The following is an 18,108-nucleotide window of genomic DNA, read 5'->3' as shown; positions in this document are numbered from 1 at the left end:
GCTGGGGTATTGGGATTGGTATGGGAATCAGGACCCCACCCTTTCCTGCTCTGGAAGGCCTCCCCCACCTGGCTAACATGCTGACTGTCCCCTGCAGGGAGACAGCGGGGGGCCTCTTGTCTGCGAGCAGAACAACCGCTGGTATCTGACAGGTGTCACCAGCTGGGGCACAGGCTGTGGCCAGAGAAACAAACCTGGTGTGTACACCAAAGTGACAGAAGTCCTTCCCTGGATTTACAGCAAGATGGAGGTGAGAGCCCTGCCCAGGGACACGAGCAGGCAGGCTGGGAACTCCCAAAAGTGGGAGCCCAGAGGAGGCCCAGGCTTTCCTGGGGGAGAAAGAAGTCCCTCAGCCCTTTGCATTTATTCAAAACAGTCAGATGGCAGGCCCAGGCCAGCCCCAGCTGTCTGTGTTTTTTTCCTTCCCTCAACAGATCCCAGAGGGAGTTAAAGGGTTGAGCTGGGCTTGGTGCCAGCCTCAGTACCACTCTTCTCTCCCAGGGAGGGCCGAAGTGTGAGTTCACACAGGCCACTGAAGGAACCCTGGCGTGTGTGGGAGGCTGCCCTCCATGGCAGGAAACTGAGCATTAGTCTGTATCTGGGAGACTAGAGGCGGCTCTCTGGGGAAGGGCAGAGTAGTGGAGCGCTCAGGGAGGGCAGAAACCAGCGCCGGGGGCTCTTAGGATGCGTCTGTCTTCTCATCACTGTCCCTCTTCTCTGAGCAGTAGTGCCAGGTGACAGCTGGTCTCACCCTCGATTTCTGTGTTCCCAGCTCACCTTCATTCTGTTGTCCTCTCTTCCTCAGAGTGAGGTGCACTTCCGGAAATCCTAACCACGCCCACCTGACAGCATGAGCTGCTGGAAGACTGGCCAAGGCACTGTGCTATTTGCAATATCTGGGCTAATGGTCACCAGGCACCTTCGTTAATCCCACCTCCACTGTCTGCTGTGCGTGCGTGCGTGTGTGTGTGTGTGTGTGTGTGTGTTGCTATTCTTCCAAGTTCTTCAGAAACCAAGAGAGCTGTGAACCTTCTTGGCCTCTCAGGCTGGAAATCTTCTGGAGATATGAATTCGGGCACCGTGGATGGTCCTACCAGGAGTCCTTAAATGGATGAAGGAGGTGTGGCCAACACAGAGCTAGGGAAGGGCCTGGAAAGAGACATCGGGAATTCTTGCTTCTCTGACCCTGAAAAGGAAACTAGCCCAGAGTAGGCAGATACCCAGCATCCCAGGTGACACCATTGCTATCCCAGGATAGGTAATGAATTTTGTTGGAGTGCCAGCTTCTCAGTGCCTGGATCATCCTTAGCAGAAAGCCAGTCCTATTGGCACTACAAGCATGGCACTTTTGCTCAGACCTCCTGCACTGTGGATATCCAGAGTTGAACTGCACCGTCCAGGCTGATGACTGTGACTCAGGCTCGCTGTATTTGTTTGGTCACAGGCTATTGGGGCAGATTTTATTTTATTTTTATATTTAAGAAATAGGAATAGATGTATTTTTAAAGATTCTCCAAAAGTTCCTGGAGTGTTGAGGGTTAGCATTAATTATGCCAATAACTCCAGGGAACTCATGGGAGTTAAATGTTCTGACTTCAAGGAACTGGGTGAAGGGCCTTGATGGACATATCCAAGTCTGCAGCAACTACAGCCCCTTTGAGATACTCAGGGAAGCAAATCCTCATTTGGGCTAGCAGGAAACTCCAACACAAAGAGAACCACAAACTGTTCCTGCCTCTGGGTCTACAGTCAAAGCATGAAGAAATGAAGACATGAGTGTGGCTCCTGTTCAGCCACGGAGCCCCAGGGAAGTCCACGTGGACACGTCCCTCATGCCCAGGACTATCCTGGGACTATGGGGGTTTCTTCTTAGCTTTTTCCATCTTTCAGTTTCTTGGTTGTTCCAGAAACATAGGACTAACTTGAAAGTGGCCATGAAGAGAAAGGGAACATGGTCCCCAGGCCGTCCAAACAGCATCTCTGGGGGATCTGAGCTGGCCCTGCTCCTGCAGGTCCTCAGTGCAGCCAGCCTCCTTGCCAACTGAAGTCCTGGGCCTTCCCCAAACTTTTTTCTGGGGTCTCTCCCCAACCCCACTCTTACCCTTCTGGGGCCATGTGAGGCCCCTGTGGTGCTGTGATCTTCAGAGGCAGGTCCAAGCAGATCAGCCCAGCCCAGTCCAGGCTGGCAGTCACTCAGGGAAAAGACTACCCTGGAAGAGCAGGCTGGAGGGGGCCAGAATCTGATGAGGCTGGGTACATTGGAGGCTATTATCAAGGCTGGGGTGGATGGCAGCCCCCAGCAATCGTCTTCAGCAATAAAAGTTGTGTGACCTGCAGAAGCTGTTGTGTGTTTTACTGGCAACCTAGGTAGAACATCCAGGTTGCCCACCACGGTCCAGACTTCTCAGCCACAGATCTTCACTTGGGTGCCTCATCTTTGGGTTCTGCTCACTTAATCACTCATCCATTCCATTATCTATTCATCAGCTATATCAGTGTTTGCTCGGTTCTTGTGCTGGGCCCAGGAGGTACAGAGACGACAGGACCAGGGTCATGATCCAGGGTGAGGGAAGCATGCTGGAGTGTGGACGCCATGCTTGGAACATAAACAGAGAAGACGCCAGGCACACAAAGAGAAGTCAGGGGATGCTTTGCAGAGGAGGTGAGGTTCGAAACGAGTCCTAAAGAGCAGATGAAGCTTCCCAAAGCAGACAGCAGGTGGTGGGAGCACGAGGGAAGGGTACTCCAGGGTCTTTCCTTTTTCCTCTTCTTTCTCTACCTCTGCCTTGGCTGGCTAAGCAAGAGGCATGTTTACAAGGAGGCTCCCATGTTAAACTGGCTATTTTCAAGAATACTGGATTCGTGGTGTCATATGAGAGACCTGCCCCTTCCTGCTCTGTGCTCACTTTCCCTGCATCTAATACACAGATCTCAGTAAATACGATCCCCCTGGTGAATCCCCAGCATGCTCACCGCCAGCGCACACGACATTCACATTTTCAGCCACAGCACAGAATTCTGCAGGCCTGCTGCCATGTGTCTGGCCTTTGGATGCTTCAGTTTTGTTTGTTCTAGTCTCTAGGGCAAATCCTTCATCTGATTCTTTCTTTCTTTCTTTCTTTCTTTCTTTCTTTCTTTCTTTCTTTCTTTCTTTCTTTCTTTCCTTATTTATTTTAATTCATTGTACACAAGTGGGGTACTACTGTTGTTTCTCTGGTTGTACACGAAGTAGAGTCGCACCATTTGTGTAATCATACCTGTACATAGGGTAATGTTTGTCTCCTTCTGTTATTTTTCCTTCCCCCTACCCTCCCACCCCACTCTGATCCTTTTTTTGCTCCATCTGCACAAGAAGGTAGCCAGGCTGGCTCTTTTCCTAGGCAGTGTAACATTTACCTACTCCAATGGATCCCACAGTTTCCATGGTTTAAACCAATCAAAGTTTGATTCTCACCCTCTAAGAGTCGGTGAAGGTGTTCTGATTAGTAGGAGGCTTTCTTGCACGTGGTTTTCCAGAGACTTTTGTATTTCTATCTTGTGGTGTTGTTATCCATTATCATCTGCTTCTTAGGCTCTGGCCCAGAAGTGATACATGTCATTTCCATTCACATTTTATATGTGCGAGCATGTCACGTGACACCAAGTAGATGACGTCATACTGGGAAATATCCTTGTTGGCTGATTTCCATGGGAGAGCCAGCACTCATTTTGGAGAACAGACAGACATCTCGGTCCACCAGAGGTAACCGATTATCAGCTCAGAAACCAGGCAGAGGCTGAGGACTTAGGCTATTTCTGTTCCTTTCTCCTCAGAAATCAGACCCTTTCCTGTGTCTCTCAGGCCTTGTGGGGCATAACTTGATTGGCAGGTATGTGTGTGGGAGTGAGCAGGGAAGTAGAATAGAGAAAAAGCTGCCTCTAGAGAAGAAAAGAAAAACACATTCCCTAGGCCCAGGACATCTATAAAGTCTTCAAAATTCATAGAAGGGTGACGGGGCGCCTAGAGTGGTCCAGGACCTTCCGGGAGGTCAAGGGTGGTAGCGGAGTATGGGGACACTGTCTTATATCCCTGATTTCAGACATCTCCAAGAACCAGTCAAAGCCTCTGGCTTTGCCAACTCTATTGACTGCTGAATTTCCATGGAATTTCCCTGGGGAAGGAGAGGGAAGCCAAGTGAGTGTGTTGGGAGTAGAGCAGATGATGGCGCTTTGACAAAGTCACTTGGAACTGCCTCTGGGGTTTGGTGAAATTCCCAGGGGCCATTGTTTCCCACAATGGCTTGGCTGTTGTCGGGGGAGATGCATGTGGCAGGTTTCTCATGATGGTAATGATGAGGACGATGATAATAGCCAGCACTTGCTGAGTGTCTGCTGTGTGCCAGATGCTGGACTGAACACCTGATGTGTACTACCTCCTGGAAGCACCACCATCCCATGAAGTAGGCAGAGTTGCTTTCCTGATTTTACAGATGAGAAAGCAAAGGCCAAGAGAACTGAAATAAACCTCCCCAAACGACGCAACGACTAAGTGGCAGAGTTGGACTTTGAATCCAGGCTGTCTAGCTTGAAAAGCTGCTTTTCTCCATACGTTCTGCTTTCCAAAGTCCAGTGGAGGCCTCCTAGCTATGACCTCTGAGGTTCACCATCTGGCTCTGGATCTTTCTGGGGGCGGGGGCAACTCCCCAGAGAAGGCTGGGCGCACTCCTCAGAGTGTCACATGACCCAAGACTTAGTCTAGACAGTTTCTGGAAGCTTGGTATAGGGCATCATGAGTGGGAGGAGGCCCCTCCCCCACCCCGGCTCAAGAGGATGGTTTCCAGGTCACCCTCCTGAGCCATGACAAGCTGTCACCCAGGACACCTCCATGTCTCCTCAGTGTGGATGGGTGGCTCTGAAAGGCACATGCCATTCATTCCCTACCTGCTCTGCACTGGTCCAGGCTCCCTGTCCCTCGAAACAACTGTTCCAGTCAGAGGAGTAAATACCATGGTGGTCTTATGATGGGTCTGCCCATGGAACGGGGGGACCATGCACTGGAGATGAGCAGTTCTGGACCACTCAGGAAGAGGCCTCTTAGGAGGGTGAAGGGCACAGCCTGGTTTTTGATCTTCTACAACTCAGCTCCTTCCAGCAGGGCAGGGGATGTGAACACAGTAGGATGCCTGCGTCTTAGAAGAGGTTCTTCACTTCCCAAGAAAGGAAGGACCTGGGAATCTCCTTTGAAGAATTCCTCCTAATTATACTGTTGTAGAGAAATGAGCACTGGAGTTGGAATTGAAGTCACTGGAGGTACAAATTCCAGCTCCACCACTTACTTAGGTGTGTGAACTTGGGCTCCATATTTTTAGCAATGTGATCTTGGGCCAGTCAACTTCTTTGTCTCTTCATATGTAAAATGGGTATGTCTATCCCACATGTTGTTGCAAAATTAAATGGGACATTACAATCAGGGCAAAGTGATTGGTATGTTGTGACCTCTGAACAAATGTTGAATTTGCAGCAAAAATAAATAAATAGACAAATAAATAAATAAATAAAAGGAGTCAGTTCTTTTATCACCATATTCTTTCATCAAACAAATGAGGTGAGAGGGAAATGTGGATAAATCTTCAGGTCCTAGAAAATTAGCCCTTCCTTTGCATGAACTTTCCTCTTAGTTTTTTGCAGCAGTGGTGTGATCTAGGAGGTGACACTACCATCTAGGGTAGATGGACACTCCAGCTGGTGGAGCACCTCTGAGCTGAGCTCTCCCTGCTCCCTCTTGTCATCAGTGGAACCAGGCAGCTGCCAGTCCCTGGAAGAATTCTGTTGTAGGAGAAGTTAGTGCCCTGCCCTGGTGACCTCTGCTTTATCAATGGAGTCAGGTAGTTCAGAGCTGGGAGGGGTGCACATCCTTACCTGGTCCCTCATGACTCCCCAGACCACAGCTGTGAGGCTCCTGCCCCATTACACCAGTGAACCCTCTTGTTGCCATATGTGGTAGACCTCTTGAGTGCTCATCTTACTGGAACTCTCCACAGCCTTTAAGTACTGCTGAGTACTCCCTCCTTCAGAAATTGCCATGACTGTCATGACATTGAGCTGTCCAGTTCCCCTTCTGGCCCTTTGGCTGCTCTTTCTCAGTCTTCTACAAGTTCTGTGATGGCATTTCCAGGAGATCATCCACAGCTCTCTTCTCATGGTACATGGTAAATCCTCATCCATGGCCATCGTATCTATTTCCTGGGTTTCCAACTAACCTCTAAGGAGCCAGTAGGAATTTTTTCCACAACACTAAGGTGTAAGAAATCTCATCTTCCTTCAAATTAACCCGACTTTGAACTACTGCAGCCTGGCTGAACAATATTCTCTTTCCCAGGAGAGGTTGCTCACTGCTCTCCAGGCTGAGACTTCCCAGACCTCCTCAAAGTAATGCCCAGGTAAGGGGAGAAGCCTCCAAAATTGCTGCTGTCTCCAGAAATCCCACTCTCCCTGGGTCAGACCTAGGCTACTCCACTCTATTCAACCCCCAAGTCTCCTTCTTCTAGCAGATAGTTCAGGCTCAACTCTCTTAAGAACATTGCACAAAGTCCCATAAATTCTCTTTGGAGTCAAAGTCATTCCTTCCTGATTAGATCACAACAGAAATCAAGGTGAGTATAGGTTTCAATAATTGTATATGGGTTTTCATTTGAACATGAAATTTTCATTCTTTTAGGATAAATCACTATAGGTGAAATTACTGGATCATCTGGTAAGAATGGCTGCGCCATTTTCCATTTTCACCTGCAATGTAAGAGTTCCATTTGCCTCACATCCTTCCCAGCACTTGGTCTTGTCAGAATTTTTTATGGCAGCCATTCAGATAGATATATATTGGTTTCTCATTGTGCTTTTCATTTGTATTTTCCTGATGACTAATGATGTTGAGAATCTTTTAATGTATTCATTTGCCATCTATATATCCTCTTGGGTAAGGTGTCTGTTTTACTATTTCACCATTACTTTGTTGCATTGCTTGTTTCTTATTGTTGAATTTTGAGAGTCCTTTATATATTCAGGATACAAGTCTTTGTTGTATATGTGATTTGCAAGTATTTTCTCCCTGCGTGGCTTGCCTTTTTATTCTCTCAATTCTGTCCTTCACAAGAAAAAAATTGTAATTTTGTAAAGTCCAATTTATTAATGTTTTCTTTTCAGGTTGTGCTTTTGGTGTTATAGCTAAGAACTCTGCCATATCCAAGCTCATGAAGATTTTCTCTGACGTTTTCTCTTAAAATTTTTATTGCTTATGTTTTACAATTAGTCAATGATCCACTTTGAATTAATTTTTGAACACTGTTAAAGTATATATTGAGGTTCATTTTTATTTGTTTGGAAATGAATGTCCAGTTATTATAGCATCATTTGTTGAAAAGACTGTGTTTTTCCATCCAATTACCTTTGTATTTGTCAAAAAAATCAACTGTGTTCTGTTAATCTATATGTTTTATTCTTTCACCAATACCATCCTGTGTTAATTATTCTAGTTTTGTAGTATGCCTTAAAATTGAGTAGAATGAATCCTCCATTTTTAGCCTTGTCCAAAAATTTTTTGGCTATTATAGTTCCTTTACATTTCCATATATTTTAAAATCAGCTTGTTGGAATTTGTATCATGATTGTATTGAATCTAAAGATTAATGATATTGAATTGTCCAATCCATGAACATAGTATGTTGCTGCATTTATTTAGACCTTCTTTGATTTCTTTCATCTAGATCCTATAGTTTTCAGAATACAAATCCTGTACCTAGTTTGTTAGACTTACAACTAAGTATTTAAATGTTAACTAACATTTTGATTTAAATAACTATATTAAAAACCAAGACATGGCTTTCCTGTTCCACATTGCGCAGAGTTGGCTCGTGGGTCTTTGATACCCGAAAATTAAGAGCTTCTACTCCTCCCGGAGACTGTACCCTGCAGATCTGCAGCTGTCACCATTACACAAAATGAATGTATTGAATTACACCGTAAATGCTACGGATATTGTTTGGATTACCATGAGAAAAAGAGAAAAAAGGAAAGTCGAGAGGCTCATGAACGTTCAAAGAAGGAAAAAAACCTGATTGACCTGAAAGCTAATCTCTACCATAAACAGCGCCATGCCCAGAAAACACAAATGAAAAAGACTATCAAGATGCATGAAAAGAGAAACACCACATAAAAGAACGATGAAAAGTCTCCACAGGAAGCATTTCCTGCCTATCTTCTAGACAAAGAAGGACAGACTCGGGCAAAAGTACTTTCCAACATGATTAAACAAAAATGAAAAGAGAAGGCAGGAAAACGGGAAGTCCCCTTTCCCAAGGTTCGTGCTCAGGGAGAAACAGAAGTATTAAAAGTGATTTGAACAGGGAAGAGGAAAAAGAAGGCCTAGAAGAGGATGGTCACTAAAGTCTGCTGGTTGGAGATGGCTTTACAAGAGAACCACCTGAATAGGAAAGAGTCATTAGGCCAATGGGCTTACGTTTCAAGAAGGCCCATGTAACACATCCTGAACGGAAAGCCACCTTTTGCCTACCAATACTTGGTGTGAAAAAGAATCCCTCATCCCCGCTATATACAACTTTGGGTGTTATTACCAAAGGTACAGTCATTGAGGTGAATGTGAGCGAATTGGGTCTTGTAACACAAGGCGGCAAAGTTATTTGGGGGAAATATGCCCAGGTTACCAACAATCCTGAAAATGATGGATGCATAAATGCAGTCTTACTGGTTTGACATCTGTTTTACATTTCTTATAATTGAAGCCTACAAATCAATCAGAAAAATCACCATTACTGCAATATTTCTGAGTACTATCAAACAGCCTTAAATATCTGTACTCATTAAGAGAACTATTTATTAAATGTTTAAAAAAAAGAAAAACATGAAAATGACCAAGTTTGGCAAAAAAAAAAAAAAAAAAAAAAGAAATGCATTGTTTAATATTTTTGCAAGTCTCTTTAGTGGATAGCTTAATGAAAGATAAGTGAATTCTCATACTTTCTTCTATATTCAACCTGTTGTGAAATGTTTGGTTGAAATATATAAAGAAAACTCAATCTCACAAAGATAAAAAGTTGGAAAGTGAAAGAGTATTTAATAAACTTTCAGATCATTGTGGATACTTTTCTTTGATACTATATTCAAATTTGGCAATGTGGAGTAAGAAACCATATTGAAGAACTTTTACTAATGAGTTAAAATCTTTCGGTCTATTGCACTCAATGTGTCTTTTACTCATGGCTAATTTTGTAGCATTATTCATTGGTCATTTGGAAAATACCAGTTAACTGAGTTCTTAATGTCTTCCAATGCTAATCTATTTTATTTTACAATGTCAAAACTTAGAATTATTAATAGCACCACTGATCTTATCAGAAAAGTCTTTCAAGATTGGAAAGCTGTCAAACTCATGTGAGGGATGTGTTTTCTCCAAAATGCTAATTTTCAGTAGAACTTAATTTCTATCATTAGCAGCAAATCTTGTCACCTGGTTTCCTTGAGGTGGCAAGCTTATTTTGTTAATTTCTGAGTCAATGATTCCAACTACCAAGTCTAAATAATCACAGTTTGTCCATCAATCTTCATTTAAGTAAAAACAGTTTCATGAAGAAAATGACTACTCCAACAACTCAGAATGCCTCGAGACCAACAGTACTTTGGAATGCTGCAGAAATGCTTTGTGCATACTTCCTATTTTGTTACAGCAAATTATAAAAATGCTTGTTCAACATAAAATTTAACTGTAATAATTGATAATTTCACTGCTTTGTCAAGAATGCTCTTCAGTGAAACTAGCAAGTGTGTGGGCACAGGTAGAAGATGTGGCACATGCAGAGGGTGCCTCTGCTTTGATTCATGTTAAAGAGCAAGCGAGTTCACTCACCATTGCTTTGTGCGCTTGGTATTAATGTAACACAATGAAAAAGGTAAATATTATACTCCAATTATGAAAATAGTTTTGACCCCCTTGACACCTATGTCTCTCTGACCCCCATTCCCGCAGTGGGTCCTCAGATCGAACTTTGAGCATTGCTTCATGAGATCATATGAGACCACAAAGGAAAATCTGCTGATACTGATTTTGAATAGGTACTTCCTGGAAATTCTATGGAACCACATCTGTGTCTTATCCTCACTTCCCATTCTTGGGGGGAAAAACTAAGGGTCTATCATCTGAAGAGCTCTAAGTGTAGTCAGCTTTATGCTGTGATTCCGGATCTCCTTGGAGAAGAGGGATGGTAATCTAATTGCAGTCTAATGAAGAGCCCAGTGGGTGGGAGAAGAAGAGTGATTGGGGATTTGCATGTTCTTAATTTCCAGGGCTTGGTGCACCCCAGGTGAGTGCTCAGATCTTCACTAGAAGTACTTCGATCCTCTCCCCAGATTTGGGAAAACGGGACTTATGCCCTTGATATCATTGCGTCTGGGTGGGATCTGCTCTGGGCTTGGGACTAGAGATCAGGAATGCACAGTCCCTCAATGATAATCCCTCTAATTGGACTAATTGATGACCAAGTTCAAGTGAATTCAGGAACTGTCACAGGCACTTACTAGTACTCAGACAGTACTGGCTTCTGGGAGCAGGGGTCTGAGCTTGGGGTACAGGATACACTCCTACAGGCAACTTATACACAATATCACATGGTTGACTCTTTCTACTGTTGCTTTCTTTTTCTTAAAGCTTGATTGTTTTTTAAATTTTGCAATTTGGCTCTTATTACAGCATTTTGTAAAAAATCCAAACAATTCTGAAAACTGTAAAAATAATAGAAAGGTACAATTTATTTGTACTAAGTTTTGTGCCTTAAACTCTTAACATCGTCACATGCTTTATCTCATTTAATCTCTCAACAACGTCATGAAGTAGATACAATACAAGGAAGAAAGTAAAAATCATTTAAAATCTCACCACCCAGAGGAAAAGGTAGTAGACATTTTAGCAAAATCTTTCTGGAACTCTCTCTACAGGTTCATAGTCAGGGATTGTTTTAGTCAGTTTTTTTGTCCCTGTGACCAGAAGACCTGACAAGAACAATTTTAGAGGAGGAAAAGTTTATTCGGTGCTTATGGTTTCAGAGGTCTCAATCCATTAATGGCCAACTCCATTACTCTGGGTCAAAGGTGAGGAAGAACATCAAAGCAGAGGGTGTAGTGGAGGAAACACAGCTCAGGACAGGACAATCAGGAAACCAAGAGAGACTTCACTCACCAAGGACAGAATATAAACCCCAAAGGCACATACCCAGAAACCCACCTCCTCCAGCCACATCCTACCTGCCTACAGTTACCATCCAGGTAACCCCTATCAGAGGACAAATGAACTAATTAGGTTAAGGCTCCGATAACCCAAATCACTTCACCTCTAAGCTCTCTTGAATTGTCTTGCACATGAGATTTGGGGGAACACTTAATATCTGAACCATAATAGAGGTCTATGATTTTTAAACCAGTGAAATCACATTATGTAAGATTATATTATATAATCTTAACAATATGAGATGAACACCATTCTTGTGGGGTTAGATGATCATGTCTAATGGTTTTAGACTATCCCATTGCATGAAGGTACCAGTTCACTCACTTAACTGGACATCTAATTAGGGTAGCTTCCAATGTTTTCTTTATTGGTACTGGAGATTGAACCCAGAGGTACTTTACCACTAAGCTATATCCCCAGTCCTTTTAATTTTTATTTTGATACTGGGTCTTGCTAAGTTGCTGAGGCTGGCCTTGAACTTGTGATCCTCCTGTCTCAGCCTCCCAGTTCCTGAGATTACAGGCCTGCATCACCATGCTCAGTTGCAGCTTCAATTTTTTGTTAGGATAAACACTACTGCAATGAATTTCTTTGTCTGTGCACATTTTCATCTTGAAGCAATGATCTCCAAAGGATAAATTCTTATAAGCACGATTGTTTACACTTTTATATAAAATACTGACTTGTTTTTCAGAAGAGTTGAATTAATTGCTATTCCTCCAAGAGTATCCATGTCTGCTACTCCGTGCTGCAAAGACTGCTAAAGGCTGATGTACAGGCACACATGAATGGGTGAGTACTTGTGTGTATATGTGAACTGTCCACTTGTGTGGGGGTTCGTTTATGCATTTACTAAATATTTTTGAGCACCTATTATGAACAGCCTCCTAGGGATGCAACCATGGGAAACTGAATATGATCCCAGCTGATATGGAGTCAAACACATATTTAAAAGACAAAAAAACTGCTGGGGATGTAGCTTGTGGTAGAATGCTCACTTAGCATGTGCAAGGTACTGTGTTCTATTCCCAACCCTGCCAAAAAAAATAATAAATAAAAGAATGCTGCACACGATTTAAAACAAACAAACAAAAAACCTCCCAGAGGCTCAGGAGGCTAAGGCAGGAGGATCCCAAATTCAAAGTCAGCCTCAACAACTTAGCAAGGCCCTAACAACTTAGCGAGACCCTTTCCCTAAATAAAATATAAAAAAGGGTTGGGGATGTGGCTCAGTAGTTAAGTGCCCCTGGGTTTAATCCCTGGTACCAAAGAAAACAAAAAACAAACAAACAAACAGATACACTGCCATCAGTGTACAAGACAAATCATAAAAAGATATGATCACCTATAATAAGGATTTGCCAGGGTCTGGGGATGGTGGTAGGGGTGGTATGGGGAGGTCAGAGAAGGCGTTCTTGCAAAGAGGACAGTATAACTAAGAGCTAGAGGTGTGGTGGCTTTCACTGGATAAAGGGTAGGAGAGATTTCTTGCTCCACCCTCATTGGGTACCATCTTGCCAGGAACTCTTCTTCCATCCCCATATAAGTGGTCCTGCTTGTCTGTCTTGCTGTCTTTCTCCTCTGGAGGCAGGACACTATGTCATTAAGAATGGAAAGAATTCCCACTTGCTGGGGAACAGGATGCAGACTGGCAGGCAGGATCTTGTGGCTGACCATGTATTCCTGGATGTGCACCGGCACTGGAGTGCGTGTGTGAAGACTAAGTACTGTGGGTAGGCGTGTGAGTGCACCGGTTCTCAAAGGGCGTTCCCTCCCTGGAAGCACCAGAATCAGCATCACAAGGGGCAGGCCCAGCTGATGGGAGCTTTAATGAGGCCTCGGATGGCATCTGGGTGTCAGAGCCCTGGCCTGGAGGACGAGTTTGTTTGAATGCACTCGTGTGGGCAAGGCTTGGGGATATGTGACTTGCAGGTGGAGATTTGCATCTGAGCATCCTTGTGGCAGGAAGCCTCACTTGACCTTGTCCTCTGGGGACACTCCTGAGTCTAGGATAGGTACTCTGGGGTACTTAGGAAATGCTAAATGATGATAATAATGACGGTAGCTCCATCTCCAGTCAGCTGAGCCCCCGCTTTCTTACCAGTCCCCAGGTAGAGCAGCCCAGGCCTAATCTTTTATCACAGACAGAAATCTCATCCGGAGAGTGCAGAAAGCAGGAAGTTCACATTAGAAGAGCAAGAAAAATGGCCTATTCAGAGCAGAAAAACATGCAGCTCCTCCTTAAACAGATTGCCTGAACAAAGGAAAACATTTCTTCCCAACCTTGGCTAATAGATCTGGGTGTGTGGAGACAGAGAGGGCAGGAAGGTACCGGGACCTCACCCAGGGCAGGGCTGGGAATGGTTGTTGGTGGGGGAGGGTGGCCCTGTGTTACAGGACCATGTGTGTAGGACCCCTGTGGAGCAGGATCTCCTCATGGGAAGGAGGGGCCAAGAGTACAAAATGCCTGAAAGCCATGAACTAACGTCACATCTTTCCTAAAGGAGACCCCGAGCAAATACCTGCTTTGCACCCAGATTCTAGTCCTGGTTCTGCCTTTACCAGCTGAGGACTTTGGGTAAGATACATCTACTCTCTCAGGCTCTGTCTCTGTCTCTGAAGTGGGGATAGCGCTAGAATTCACGTCAGGGCTGTTGAACAGAAATGAGGTGACAAACATCGACTAATTAGAGTCATGTCAGGGACAGGATAAATGCTCAAAGCTGGCTGCTGTGTTCACATTACTTCTCCTGAGCCTCTCCCCACCAGAGAATTACCTTCAGTTCTGCTGTTCCACTCCAAAGGGTCCCCTGCACATGGGGATGGGGGCAATGGCTCACTCTTTCCTCCTGGATTCCTCAGTTTCCAGGCAACTTGTGAAGATCTGAAGCAGGGAGAACTTTCCCCTGACACCACGGTGTCCGCCATCTTGCATCTCTGCATCCACTGCGAATTAGGTCATCATGGTTAGGTTGGAGTTCACCATAAAGAGAGTCACAGGGTAAATGGCGATAAGAGACACCCATCCTGCCAGGTCCTTGGGAGAGGTAATGTTAAAGGCACGCTCAGTTCATGCCTGGCATATAGTGGTGTTGGTGAAAGATAAAATTCTACCTTGGGGTTGGTCAGGGGCTTCGGTTAGTATAGGAAAGTTAAGAAATGCATATCAATGGAGTGGCTAGCATTGCCGGGCATTGCAGCAGCTATTTTATACACGTGATATCATTCAATCTTCACAACAGGCCTAGGGAATAAGTAACACCTATCATTAATACTATCATAACGAATGAGGAAACTGATGCTCAGAGAAGTTGAGGAACTCGTTCAAGGCCAAATGTAATTAACAAATTCCAATTAATGATTATATATGCTCATTCTACTAGCCTTCTGTTGCCTTCCTAAAGAGCCTTGTTCTTTACATAGAAACTGCACATAGTATTATTGATCTCTCTGTTGAGCAAGGAAATGTATTTACCACCCCGGCTCATCTGGCCCATTCTGACCCCAGGGAGAGTCCTTCCCACTACCTGACCTTGACCTCGATCTCTCCTAATATAGGCAAAATCCCTTCTCCCTGCAAAGGGCAGCTGGGAACATTCACACAGCATGCTCCATATCTGTGGTCCTTAGGAGAATAGGACACTAAAAATAAACTCAGTTTGTGGTCCCACAGTGAAGGGGAGCTGGGCTTTGAGGGGAGAAAGAGAGAGAAAGAGTGGAACCCCCAGTTTAGGAGCTCTGGAAACCCCCAGTTGAGGAGCCTTGGGCCTGCTGATTGTGCTCCGGGGCTGGTCCTCTTCCCAGGCCCTGGCAGGATTCCTATCAGCACAGTGGGCCAGGGTGGGGGCAGGGAAGTCTGTTGTGTCCCTCTCTCTTGGCAGCAGCCAGTCCTTGCTACCCGCTGCTGGAAGTGGAGGAACCCGATAAGACAAAGGGCCCAGATGGAAACATGCAAAGCCCGGTTCCTTTCCGACAGGACCTTCTGAACCTGCCAATTAATTCGCCTGCACCTCCCACATATCTCCTACCTCCAGGCCTCAGCTTGCTCAGCCCACACCCTAAACCCTCATCCTCCTCCTTCAAGGTCAACTCCTCCAGGAAGGTGTCCTGATTAGTCATCCAATACCTGATTAGCATCCTTCTTTTACCCTGGATGCTCTGGGTAGGTTCGCCTTAATTGGGACATTTATACTCAGCACTCTTAAGTTCAAAGCTTAGTTAGCATTTTCAAATATTTTTCATGCATTTAGGAAAGTGTGTGTTAGGACACAGAAATCTAAAAAATGGTTGGTGGGAAGAACTGAACCAGTACTCAGGGGATCTCATTCTGGTCCCCACTCAGCCACTAACAAGCTGTGTGACTCTGAGAAAGTCACTTGTCCTCTCTGGGCCTTGGACTCCCAATGTGTAAAATGTTTTCTGAAGTCTTATCCAACTCACACATTCCTTGACTCTATTTCCTTTAATTTTCCTCCTCATGTCTAGTTAAGGGCTCCATACACGGAAATTTCTTGTGCCTGTGCCTTTTAAGACTACCTTTGTGAAGCTGTTTGATTTCTTACCACATGTGCCCCTGGCCCAGGCTGCTGCAGCTCAGACTCACCATGTGGACCAAGACTTCAGACCTACAGGAAGCAGCCTGTGGGAGAAGTCAGTGGGATCCTCGACCCTGGTCTCATCCCCAGAGAATTCAATTTTCCCCATTTCAGTCATCTGCTGCTGCAGAACAAAATGTTTTACTCTTGAAACAATAGTCATTTTATTTGTTCCTGATTTGGATTAGGAATTTGGGCAAGGCCCTGCTGAATTGTTCCAGGTCCAGGTCATTCAGGGGGTTGTCTTGGACTGGAAGCCAGGATGGGGTGGGAACACCCTACTTGACTTCAGGTCTCTCCAGCAGGCTAATCTGACCTGGCTTCCTACCAGGCAGTTGACTTCTAAGAGGCAGCCTTTCCAACGTGGAAGGCAGAAATTGCAGATTTTTTAAGGTGCTATAATAGTTCTACCTCTTTTCATTGCTCAAAATAAGTCACAGAGCCAGCAGAGAAGGGAGAGGACCGGCCCCATCTTTCAAGAGGGAGGAGTGGCAGAGAGTCTTGCTGAGGATGAGCAGGAGGGATGGGGTCATTGCTGAGGTCAGTTTTGGGACACCTAATTGACCAGTTTTTAAAACACACTCCAGATGAGCTGGATGTGCTCAAGGTCTGTGAGCCACATCTCAGGTACCTGCTTCCCATCTCTCCCCTTCTTCCTGCCAAATAAGGTGCGGCATCTGACTGCCTCCCAGGGGGAATGGAGGGCTAATAGTTGATATATCATCTCATTTCTCTCTGTCAATATCATTCCTATCTTTGTATTCAGCACCAATGATACTGGCAAAGGGGCCGGCTTCCTGTCCTCAAGTTGCTCCCCATCTAAGAGCAAACAACTGTCGAGTCTGCAGGTGGAGTCATTGCATCCTTTCCCGATTCTGAGTTAGAAATTCCAAGCTAAACTTAGGAAGATAACTGTGGATTCTCTCTTTGACAATGTGCTGGGCTCTGAGGGTTGTATTTAATAGAATGAATGGCCAGAAAGGCCAGTGTTTGAAACCCATCGCCTCCTATCAACCCTAAGATCCTCACAAGGTTGGAAAAATGAAAATCGATAATGCTCTAAATGGTGAACATGGAAATATGCCTTTGGACTGAGAAGCAATGATCTCAACAGCATCGTCAAAGACATAACTGAATTCTAGGAGGGCTGGGAGGGTGGAGGTGTCAATGATCCCAGAGTCCATTATAAACAGACAAGAGAAGCAATGCCTCTATGGTCAAAGGCTTGCTGACCTGCCCAGTGACCTTCTTGGATGTGCAATGTCATCTGAGGTGAGCCCCTTTCCCAAGACAGGCCAGGCCCAGCCCTAGCTTGAGATCTCTGGCCACTGGTGTACTTCCCGGGGGAAAGCGCAGGTTTGTTGACAGCACTGAGATGCCCTATAGGGAGGGTCCTCTCTGCCTTCCAAGCAGTTAGTCTGTAGGCTCCATGCGACTGTTTAACCATCTACCGGGTTCAAATAACATTTATTGTTTTCCTAAATTGCAGCTCAGGCTTTGGGGTAAGGGTGGAAGTGGGAGATAGAAAATAGAATGGGTGGATTCAAATCAGTCTTCTCTGCCCAACACACATGACTGGGCCGGTGGGTTATCGCTGGGTTGCAAAGCTGTTCTACAGGCTGAATGGGGGTGCCTGCTGGGTCCCTACAATTCCTCCTGGCTCAGGCACTCAGCTATGCCTCTGTTCTGAGCCTGCATCCAGTGGGTTGGAAGAAGGTATACGATGCTAAACAGGTGCCTCTCCCCATGATCGCTGGCTGCAGGCATTCAGGGAAGGGGGGTGGAATCCAGGCACCTGCGTTTGCTAACAGGCTGTCAGTTTCTCTGTGCCTGGGAAAGCAAAAACAAGAAGTATTCTGGTCTTGTCAAGGGAGCCATTATGTCATGAATTTCCAACGTCATTATCTCCAAAGGGCAACATTGCTCTGAGTTTCTCCCGTTTGCATTCAACAGGAAAAGACAAATGGGTGCAGATTTGCAAATTAGAAAGGCTTGGGGGAGGAGTGTTCATGTGCTCTGGTTTGAATAACCAGTTGCTCTGAAAGATGCATGTTCATAATTAAAGATCGGCACCTCGAGGTGACATTTCACACTTACAAGACAAGTTTAAGTTAATCAGGCAGCAGTTGGTTTTCCAGACCAGTGGGATTGGGCGAGTTTTTCACTTACAAACAGATCACATCCAGCCTTTGATAAGTCTTAAATAATGCTGTTCTCCTCCATGTTTTTTGTTTTCCCTTGGGA

General features: G+C 45.0%; 1 protein-coding gene and 1 pseudogene across 2 annotated transcripts in view; both read left to right on the top strand.

Moving 5' to 3' along the window:
* Window positions 1–2,351, top strand: part of TMPRSS13 (transmembrane serine protease 13) — a 29,800-nt gene extending 27,449 nt beyond the window's left edge. The window contains exons 13-14 of the mRNA XM_079102078.1: window positions 98–250; window positions 806–2,351. Coding sequence (XP_078958204.1) covers window positions 98–250; window positions 806–832 — 180 coding nt within the window. The 3' untranslated portion in view covers window positions 833–2,351. The remainder of the gene's footprint in view (window positions 1–97; window positions 251–805) is intronic.
* Window positions 2,352–6,411: 4,060 nt separating this feature from the next.
* Window positions 6,412–8,867, top strand: LOC306638582 (ribosome biogenesis protein NSA2 homolog; annotated as a pseudogene). Its single transcript has 2 exons — window positions 6,412–6,419; window positions 7,878–8,867. The product of its transcript is annotated as a ribosome biogenesis protein NSA2 homolog (transcript).
* Window positions 8,868–18,108: the final 9,241 nt, after the last annotated feature.

Source organism: Sciurus vulgaris (assembly GCF_902686455.1).
Source record: "Sciurus vulgaris genome assembly, chromosome: 11".
Lineage (NCBI taxonomy): Eukaryota > Metazoa > Chordata > Mammalia > Rodentia > Sciuridae > Sciurus > Sciurus vulgaris.
The sequence above is the reverse complement of the archived record's forward strand: the minus strand, read 5'-3'. Positions and strand labels throughout refer to the sequence as shown.